This window comes from Arachis hypogaea, chromosome 12 (genome assembly GCF_003086295.3).
Source record: "Arachis hypogaea cultivar Tifrunner chromosome 12, arahy.Tifrunner.gnm2.J5K5, whole genome shotgun sequence".
Taxonomy (NCBI): domain Eukaryota; kingdom Viridiplantae; phylum Streptophyta; class Magnoliopsida; order Fabales; family Fabaceae; genus Arachis; species Arachis hypogaea.
Genome location: NC_092047.1, coordinates 3,846,123 through 3,857,024, shown reverse-complemented (window position 1 = coordinate 3,857,024; position 10,902 = coordinate 3,846,123). Strand labels below are relative to the sequence as shown.

The 10,902-nt window shown below is 30.2% G+C and overlaps 1 protein-coding gene across 3 annotated transcripts; it reads right to left on the bottom strand.

The window, feature by feature from the left end:
* Positions 1-5,095: 5,095 nt before the first annotated feature.
* LOC112726443 (mediator of RNA polymerase II transcription subunit 19a) lies at positions 5,096-10,650 on the bottom strand. Of its 3 annotated transcripts, none has more exons than XM_072210118.1 (9): positions 10,354-10,650; positions 10,002-10,139; positions 8,022-8,088; positions 7,522-7,811; positions 6,983-7,228; positions 6,714-6,773; positions 6,475-6,623; positions 5,855-5,917; positions 5,096-5,206 (listed from the first exon to the last, which is right to left on the bottom strand). In XM_072210118.1, the coding sequence occupies exons 3-7, from the start codon at positions 8,050-8,052 to the stop codon at positions 6,573-6,575; spliced, it is 678 nt and encodes a 225-aa protein (XP_072066219.1). In that variant the 5' UTR covers positions 8,053-8,088; positions 10,002-10,139; positions 10,354-10,650; the 3' UTR covers positions 5,096-5,206; positions 5,855-5,917; positions 6,475-6,572. The 3 variants fall into 3 exon arrangements, with proteins under 3 accessions (XP_072066219.1, XP_025631618.1, XP_025631617.1); XM_025775833.3 differs by lacking the exon at positions 5,096-5,206 and adding an exon at positions 5,331-5,776; XM_025775832.3 differs by lacking the exon at positions 5,096-5,206 and having other exon boundaries at positions 5,331-5,917.
* Positions 10,651-10,902: the final 252 nt, after the last annotated feature.

Below are 10,902 nucleotides of genomic sequence, written 5' to 3'. Positions count from 1 at the left end.
ATATGTTACGGTCCAACTCAGCTGGTATATCGGTCGATCCGGCCCACAGACAATTCGACCTGCGCAGTTTGATTGACGGGCGTAACTCGTCTGAGTCGCGACCCGGACACCTGTATCCATGTTGCCAACCACATGACAGCTGCGGAAGAGGAAGTTTCCTGGAAGGAGACCTTTCCTGTGGGGTCCGTCCTACTGACAAGGTATATATGGGAAGGGTCCTACCCCTCCCCCGAAGTACATCACTACCACCCCTATTCTCAGACCACCTAGATACTTTTTGACTAGGGCATCGGAGTGTTATTGCAGGTGGTACCTCCCCTCCTTTTTCCTCACGAAGAGCTCGGGAGATCGTCTGTTCGCAAGTCTCGCTTTCCAGACCCAGATCCAGGCCAATCCCCACCTTCTCATCCAGGAGACGTCTTCGACCCATCCGAAACCCGAGACACCGATTAGACTATATATATAGTCAATTAGAAATGCATGCATACTTAAATTTTAACTTTATATTTCTTTAATTTAATTCTTCATATCTTACCAAAAGTCACATATATAAAAGTAGAAAGTGACAAGTAAAATAGACATGAGTATAGAATATATTTATTTAATTACTTAAACTCTTTTCTTTTATTTAATTTGTGAATAATTATTCCAACGTTTACAAATCTAACACTCATAGTTTAATGCAAAACTTCACATGGTAATGGTGCATTCAACATAAAAATAGCTAGTTAGCTAGCTAGGTAGTTGAATATATAATAGTAGGAATTAAATTAAAATTTTCCCATGAATCTTCTTGCAATTTTTTTTATTAATTAGTTTGAAAATGTATGTTGTATACTTCGATTTGCAATAGGAAGCAACCCATGCAATTCTATATATATCTTATAATTCAAGTAATGACAAAAATTATGTGTATCCAATGCATTGGGAACCCTTGTCTTTTCCTTTATAATCAATGCATAATAATAAGGTATATAGCTAGTAGTGTTGTCTCTCCATGTGAGTATTTGTGTATTATAATTATGAATGAATAGGACAAATTAGAATGATCAAATATATATAAAGAGCCAGCTGTTAAGTAAACAAAATGTTGTTTTTGTTGTTCTTTTTCTTCTCTCTAATTTTTAATTTCCTCCTACAATTTTAGAAAAATAATTTTTTTTCATAAAATTAAAAGTAATTATTATATATTTATAAAAATTATTTTATATTTTTAATATATATTTTATATAAATAATTAATTTAATGATTAAATTTTTATATACAGATAATATAACTAATTTTAGAAATTAAAAAAAATGAAAAATTAGATATAATAATAAGTGAGATTATTGGTTAAATTTTTAAAATATCCTAATTCGATAGGATAAGAATTAATTTGCTATAAATTTGAATTTATTTGTTATTGGTAATAAATTATTATATATAAAAAATAATTTAAATTTTAAATATTTATTTAAATAGATGATTAAGCTGAATTCTAGATTAATTCATTAACATGTATATTCTTGTTTAATAATTAATATAGAGAACTTTATTTTATGCATCAATTGAGAATGCTAGTGACCAAATTATCCGTTAAATAAAGGGAGAAAAATGGTCGTTAAATTAAAAATAGTGATCGATTTTGTGATAAAAAATTTTAAAGACATTACTTCTCTTGTTTTAGTTGTTAATCAGTAGTTAAATTAAAAATAGCGATCGATTTAGCGACCAAATTTATTCTAATTGTATAAATTTATCGGTAACTAATTCGATTGCTATTAGTGACCAATTTTATTAGTCACTAAAATCGGTTGCTGAATATAATTTAGCGACTAATTTTTCTCTGATCTTAAAAATTTTATATTGGTCACTAAATTAGTCACTATTAACAATTAATTTTTTCAATCGATAAAATCGATCATTATTTTAATAATTTTTTTGTAGTGATATATCAATTGAGATCTAAATGCCAGTGACCAAGTTATCCGTTGCATAAAGGGGAAAAAAATGGTTTAGGTTTACTCTTAGCTATTAGTGGTGATAAAGTAGTAAAGCATGGCCTGGCAAAAACAAAATCAATGTCATCAATACTTTATAGTAAATTAAAGGAGAAAGAAAAATAGGAAATCTATATTATAGTAGCAAACATGAAAAAGCAAATAATCCACCGAATAATTTATATCTCAAAACATGCATATAAGTGGTCACATCTCACATGCAAAAGCATTTTGTCCATACTATTCAAAAGGGTATAGCTTTTACAACAATTAGAGCGTGGACATTCTCAAATAGTGCCTTCAATTAAATTTTTAAGAATATAATATAAGTTGGGGACAAGATAGAGAATATTAGTATATTTCAATTTAATAATAATAATAATAATAATAATAATAATAATAATAATAATAATAATAATAATAATAATATATGAAAAGAGGTTTTACAATAATATGATTCAAATTATCTTTTTGTCCATATATATATATATATTCTTTTTCTATTTCTTTCCATATATAAAAAAAAAAAAAAACTTATGGATTAAGTATTCAAGTTCATCATAATTCATACCCATCAATTATATATGTCACTTATGTTGCAAATAGTTTCACCCATTATTCTGATGAGAATCAAATCGAAAATCAAGAACCAGTCCGGTTAAATAGAAATTTATTATCGAACTGGTTCAATTCAAAATAAAAATAAGTTAATAATAAATTGATTAAAAAAATCAATAAAAAAATTGATTAACCAATTAAATTAGTCTAATTTTTTAACAATTAATTAGGTTAAAATAATACAATACAAAAATATTATTTAAAAAAATTATATATTTTACACATAAATATATTATTTTATTATATTCGTTGTATTCTTAGTTAAATTTCGATTAAATTTCTAAATTTTTAAATCTTTAATTCTACTAATTGGATTTTAAAAACCTTGGTTTCACCTTACTAGGACCCGTTTGGTAAACTTCAAAAGTAACTTTTTTGAACTTTTGACTTATGAAAAGTAGTAGTATTAATGTCTGGTGTAATTTTTAAAACAAAATTGCAGTTTTCTAAGAAACTATTTAGGAGCTTATAGAGAGATTAAAAAAATGACTTCTCTCATAATACTACTATTTTTTTATAACATTTCTATTAAATAAGCACTTTTAAAACTAAAAATCCAAACACAAAATAACTTATTTATAAGTTATTTTTAATATAGTTATTTATTGTTTAAACTATTTTTTTAAAAATAACTTAATTAAGCTATTTACTAAAACTAAGCCTTACTATGAAATTCACTGTTTGAATCATTAGGGTCATATCAAAGATTCACACTGTTAAAAATTATGATGCCCTAAGGCTAAAATCATTTTGTTGCGGTGCTTTTTATAGCTTTGGGACTTTCCCAGTCATGCCTTTATATATTAAAGGATTTTGATAATAAAAGCCTTCAAAAAAACTCGGTAAAAATATTAATGTATAAATTTTTTACTAAACAAAATAAAATTTTAAAATATTTCTGAAATTAAATGCATAAAATTTTAATTTTTCTATACAAAGTTTCTACTTACAAAAAAAGAAATATTGAGCATTGCTAAGCATTTGTTAAAATTTTCAAAGCCATGCTTCTCGTTAATGAAATCATCATATTCCTATTCCCAAAACCAATAAAGTGAAGTAATACGATTTTGACATCACTAAGAAAGATCATTTGGACAAAATGCCGCATAAAGCTTAGGGTAATTTCATTTTTAATTTCTTATTAATTTTTTCAGTTCACCATAATTGTTGTTTTCTTCTTTATTTTTGGGATCTTTATATCTTTGGATAATGTATCTATATAGCACACTATTTTTATGAATGTAGCATCAAATCGTTAGTTATGTACACCAAAAAAAAAGTTAGTTATACACTTATACAAACCGAAAAGAGCATATAACACAAATCAAATTAGTTGTTATCTTAGATTTTGATGAATTTTTTAAATTTACACCATTTGAGCATTTTGTTTTACTTTTTTGGTCTTGATTCAAATTAAGCATAGGCTTGCAAGTTGCATAACTTGGATATAAGTTACAAACTTACAATTTTGTTTTTTTTTAGATGAGGACAGAACATACATTAATGGGTCAACTAATGAGTTTTTGTTATTTGGGCTTCTGGTGGGCCTCACCAGAATGAGCCCATATACTACTAATAAGATTCAAAATCTATCAACCAACTTATGTTAGTCGAGTAATCAGCTCATTCGTCCACTAAAAAAGTGTTAGGGATTTGAATCCCACCTCGTACATGCAACAACCCATTGCCTCAATAACTCATGCAATTAACATAAACCTTCATAGGATATTATATTATGAATAAAAACTCCAAACATTAGCTATAATGAACCCAAATGTTAGAACTAACAGAAAAAAGGGGTTGAACCTATTATTTTTAGAAATTAATTTTTTCAACTTCTCTTAAAAAAAAGTTGAAATTTGGCCAAACCATTATCATAATGAAATATTTAACCCATGTAGAATTTTAACCAAATTGGCCTTAATTGAATGCTTACATAAACTATATATGCACTCCTCTCTCACGGGTTTCCCACTTGGATAACTAGCTTCTTATTATTTTTCTATTATGTATAAGAAACTACTAAAAAATAACTTATGTTATGTAGTATATTTATTTTTATTTTTTAATTAGGGCCTTTTGAAAAGTTTGATTTTAATAGTTGTGCAACCAACCAAAGTTTTTGACCCTTAACACTAACCAAACATTATAACAAGAATATTGGTAAAAAAATAAGATTAGACATAATTATATTAGGATGTGTCAAGTATATTCCAAAAAGTATTTACTTTTCTTTATATTAAAACACAGTCAAACAGACTCGTATTAAACAAATGTCAAAGAAATATCGTGTTCGAAGAAGTGTATATACAAGTATACAACTCAACAAAGTAACCGTACTTCATAAGTTCTAAACTTTTCAGTAAATACTAATGATGCCCTTAACACTTTATTCGTTTTATTTATATCTCAAATATTTCCATGAAGATGACTAACAGAGAGTAATATATTGTAAAACAGAGAAAACAGAGTTGGTCTTGAGGGAGAAACTCAACTTTTGAACACAAGTAACACATTCATGTTCCCAAAAAAAATAAAACAAAATGGAAAAAAAAAGGGTCTTTGGTATTCCATTCCATGTCATTCATACCCTTATCAAATTCCACCTACAATTAGTTAATCCAAACAAAACCTTAAGGCCACATTTGGTACCTGTCTCAAGACAGAAATACAAAACACTAACCAAAGAGATCCCTACCAAACACAGCCTAAATCCATGGAAAAAAAACATGAGTTAAAACTAGAAATTAACCATTAGTTAGAGGCCATCTCATCTCATCCAAAATAGAGATGAATCTTATGTACATTGATTTTTCAAGTGTAAACCATACCTATGAATATTATACACAAAACTACAAAAGTGAATTTTTTTTTGGGGGGATCCTTGAGGCCTAAGCCACACATTTGGGGGTTGGTGATGATGATGATGATGATGTTAGTATTGGATACATGATTTGGGGGTCAAAGTAGTCAATTTACACATTCTCCCATCCATAGCCATTTTTCAATTATACTACTTCTACACATGTAGTGGCTCTATAGCTCAAACTTTTAATTGATTTGTAAACTAAGGTTTTTTTTAAGAAGAAATTAAAGAAAAATTATCCATAATGTTGATATATCGATCCAGAGCACCAAAAAACTGAGGAAAAGGAACACCAAAGTTCTGCAAATTACTGGAAATTATATGAAGGTAAATGTTATTATACAAAAAAGAAAAAGAAAGTTTTTTTTGTCTCCAGCAAATTTTTTACCTGCTTCCTTTTCCCTTCATGGGGTGAATTCACCTTTCAATCTTAGTCAGAACACTACCTAGTCTGCAAAAAAAATTTCACACAATATAAATAAATAAAAGAATTTTCATAACTTTCATAGTTGCACAAAGAATAACCACTACCATAACAGTTATTAGTATTACTGCCAAATTCTAATAAAAAAAGGTTTAAAAATTTGTAACGAAGTTCCTAAAGCAATTTATTGTTGTAATGCTTTTGATTAAATCTATTAAATTATAAAAAAAGTTCAAAACTTTTTGTAACATTAGACTGTTTCAAGGACTTGAAAACACAGTTTTATTCAATATATAGACCTGATTAAAAAAATTTCCAACTATAGAGACCTAAATGAAAATTGAGTAAAACTATAGCGAATTGTGCCATTGTGGTATAATTAAACCAACTATCAAATCCACAGTAACAAGGGTTGGATTCATTAAACAGAAAGTAGAATTTTTTTTTCTTTTTCCTTTCTTTAACAATATGACACATGATGAAAATTTGGCAAATAAAAGGAATTTATGATCAACTGCTTATAAACAGTATGAAGCATGTAATGGCAGATAAAAGAATAATATATTGGAACGTTAATAAAGTACCTTACGAAATCTGTTAATTTCAAGTGAAGATGCCACCAGACTTTAACAAACGACAACAACCAAATGAGAAACAACGCGAACTACAGTATGTAAACATTTTAGCCTGCGACTTTTATCACCCCCAATTCATCGATTTTTGAGCTCTTATGCTGCAACAAAATAAAGAAATTGAAAAGAGAACTTCATTAGATATAAGATTTCATGAATTACAAAGAATGCATAGATTTTTCGTTTATTACCTTGCTTTTTTTGTGTTTGTGAACATCATTAACATCATCATCTCCATCATGCTTCCTTTTCTGTGAATCATAAAGTTAAAGAAAGCGATTAACAACATTTTTAAATAGTATTCATAAGCAACAAATGATTAACAACATCAACAGAAGAGAAGTGAAAAGTTCAAGTTCATGAAGCCAATTTATTGAATAGGTCCTCTAGATAAGTGGTTCTTTAATTCGAATGTTAACAATGTTAGATGCTGCCACGCCAGAAACTAAAATTTACCAACCTTTTCATGGTGTTTCTTTGAATGGTCAGCACTTGAATCACGATGCCCACTTTTATCTTTCTTTTTGTCCTTGTCCTTCTCCTTGTCTTTGCTTCGGTCTTTATCTTTGTGACGATGTTTGTGCTTCTTATGCTCCTTATCCTTGTCCTTATCCCTATCCCTGTCTTTGTGTTTTTTATGCTTCTTCTCTTTGTCTTTGTGCTCGCTTTTCGACTTCCCTGGGATAGTTGGAATCCCTTTCTCCGCCTATGAGGATATTAAAAAAAAAAACTTGAGTCGAAAACTTAAATGGAGACGTCATCATACTATATTGTTTCTGAAACCAAGATAGTTCGTTTTAACCAAGAATGGCAAATTAGGGGGTGTTTGTATAAATAACTTTTAACATATTTGTATAAACTTTATAAAATAGTCAGAACTTAATATAATCAGCTTTTAAGCTTTTCAACTATATAGGAAATCAAGTTGTTAAATCGGATTTTTGAAAAGTAGAAACAAGTGCACCCTACGTAAGAATGAAATCAAACAAAACATCTTACTGTGGGAAGATCAACAGGAGTTGTTTCCCTTAGTTGAAAAGCTTCTTTGAGAATATCTAGGTTGAAAGGCTGTAACCGAGCATTTGTCTCTCTGAAGTTAGAAGTGTTCTGAATAAGTTGATCTAATTGCATCCCATCTCCTTTTCTTACTTCTGTGTCTCCCACAATGTTGTGAAGATAGTGTGTGTCTGCAACTGACACGGGAAGGGGCCGCTTGCAGAAATAGTCATAGTGGGGTTGTAGTTTGAAATAACTAATAAGATCTACAGCTCCTGTCAACTCCCTCGGTCCTATCGGTTCAAATTAGAAAATAAGTCCTTGAGAAGAAAGCAGTGAAGAAAACAAAAACATAGGAAAACTCGGTGAGTGAGCATGTGTGTATGTACATAGGAAGTAAGAAATACGGTCATACATAGTAGAATTCAGTGTTTGAGATTTTTCCTCGTCCACAAATGTGTAACGGGTAGTGAAAGAAAAACATTATTATGGAAAACTTTTACCTCCTCCAAACCTTTTGACTTCAGAATCCATGTGTCAATCCTTCCTGAATCGTTGGAACATTATCAGCTGCAATTTATAATATAACAAGCAGTTCGTTATCCATCAATACCAATTGTTTTCCTATTACAAAATACCAAGAGAATGTAGATTATGCATAATGCAAATGGTGTTCATAATGTCGCATGGCAAGTAATTCTATGTGTCAACATGCAACAAAAATGGAAAAGACAAAGGCTAAGAGTTAAACAAAGCCACCCATCTATCCGTGGACCGGATCTCCTTAGTGCAATTTTGCATTTGCAACCTAAGTGGTCTACATACTAACTTTTCTTTCCTCCCTTGTGTCCAAAGTTTGTCTTTTTCTTTCTTTTTCTTTAAATAGCCATAAACGGCCAATTGAACTGCCAATTTATCACACCATGTAGTCTCAAAACAATTATCCAGTTTGTAAGATCTCATTTTCTTTAGAAGCAAAATAACAGCAGCAATATGCACTCACTACTGAGTTATCGGTATGCATGACCAGCACACCAAAGAAGCAATAATGGCTTCTGCTAAGTGCTAAGCACACGCGCAAGACACAAAACCCCAAATTGAGCTTTTCTGTAAGAAACTCTTCAGGACACAACGAAATAGATAATACCATATCTCCACACATACAGACAAATCAAACGTGTACAAATAACTCCTCCTCAATTTACCCACTCTTAAATGAAACTAATCAAAAAGAGCACTTCCATTATAAGTCTAATAAGAAACTTCACTCCAGCACAATAATATTAATGAGAAAGTAAAGCTTTAAACAAGGCTTCCGAGATATTTAAGCAGCCCTAGTATTCCAACAAAACATTTAACCTAAATCACAAATCCATAAGAAGCCCTAGCATGCTAACAAAACATCATTTGACATGAGTCACCAAACCCTAAAGTAAGACTATACGACGAATTATCAAAAATACATATTTTATGCCCACAGCCGCTAAGCTGAGAGTAGAACCATGCATCCATGGTATTTCTTTTCTTCGTATTCACATACTTCAGAAAATCATATTTTTCTTCAAACTCTAGATGCCATAAAATCACTATAGAATCCAAAATTGCACCCCGAACTAAATTCCAAATTCCAAATCAATACAGTTGATATAATGGCTTTATTGCTGACAAGTTGGTATAATATATTAAAACAACAAAAACAATGATACTAGACAAAGAATTCATGTTAAGACACTACCATAACTGAAAACAAACAGTTCTATGTAAGAAAGAAACCAGAATTTACATCACCAAATACAAAACTTCAGATAAGCATGCACATGGATACTCTTGCTAATGTAGTTGACTTTGTAGAATTCAATTGTGAAAAGGAGAAGAACCAAAGCATTTGTAACTAAAAAGGTTTAAACTTTGTAGCATTAGTATTAGGATGATTTGCTGCTTCAATTAAGTTAAATGATTTAAGTTGCAGCACATTTATTTATATTTTGCTTACCCCACCTCGAATTGATTTTTTCTTTTTACTTGAAAATTTCAGCTTGGATAAACTCCTAATTTGAGTTGGTCAACTTTGGAAAAGATAAATGTTCCAACTCTTAAGGAAAAAAAAGGAAGAGGAGAAAAAGTAAAAAACCACCACCTTACACACACAAAAACTAACATACAAAACTATATGAATTTTTTGGAGTACCTAATATCAAACAGTTTCCACTAATTTGAATGGTTTTAGGGCACAATTGCTTCCTAATTATAATCCAATCTCGGTTCTCACCTTCAAGAATACTTTCACAAATATTCAAACGTAACGTTCAAAATTTTTTTTTTTTCAAAAAAGTGCCATAAAGCATAATTCTTAATTCCCAAAATCTCCACCACACTAAACCTTCTTCATGGGAACTCCATAAACATGGCATACTTATACCCCATGAAACTATCTAAATTCCTAACACTTGGGAAACCTAGAGGGAGAAGAACAATAAACTAACCTCAACAGTGAAAAATTTTCAGGGCCCTCGAGCAAGTTCCGAATTCCCCTTTTCGAACCCAAAGGAACCAAAGCCACGCCAATCGAGAAGCTTCTTCAAACTTTTCGACCACACCCCCACCAAATATTCCCTTAGAAACTGCACAAATTTCAAAACTTTTCAGCTGAACAAGCCAAAATCCGCAAAAAGGGTACTTGAAATTTTGAAGAAAGAGGGAAACTTCATTGAAACAAAGTGCAAAAATTGGTTTTTGGTATTGACCCATTAGAGAGCTTGTGTAAGAGAACGAAATTATCGAAATTGCAGATCCAGAAACTGTAAGAAGAAGACGGAGAAGATTAAGGGTGCTTACAGAAGCATGGAAAGTTAAGATCTTTGGAGGGGAGGGTGCGTGGTTCAGTTCTCAAACAAACTCCTCTTTTTAATTTTTTTTTTTTTTATTTTTGTTTTTCTTGTTTGTGTTTGGTGTTTCTCCTTTTCTTCTCTCTTTCTCTCTCTTTTTCTCTCTCTCAGAAGAGTCTTATAGATGAAAAAATTGCCCCTTTTTGTTCCCAAGTTTTCTCGATGCCAGTTGCCACTTTGTGATTTATTTATGTTTAGCCCTAAACTTCTGCTAAATTTTCCTTTTTGCCCTTTTCTAAGTGTTGCTATTGGATCAAACTTCAAAGGTCAATTTTGTAAGCAACGGCCAAAAGGGTAAGTGTGTTTATTTTGGAAAAAAATATGCAGTGTATGTATTCTAATTCTGTCTCAAGTTAATATATTTTTAAAGAATATTAGAAGATAAGATATGAGATTTATATAAGATGAGTCTTCCTCCTATATTATCTTATTTAATTATTATTATTATATTTTATCTTGATATATATTAAAAATTTACAAATAATATATTTAAACGGAA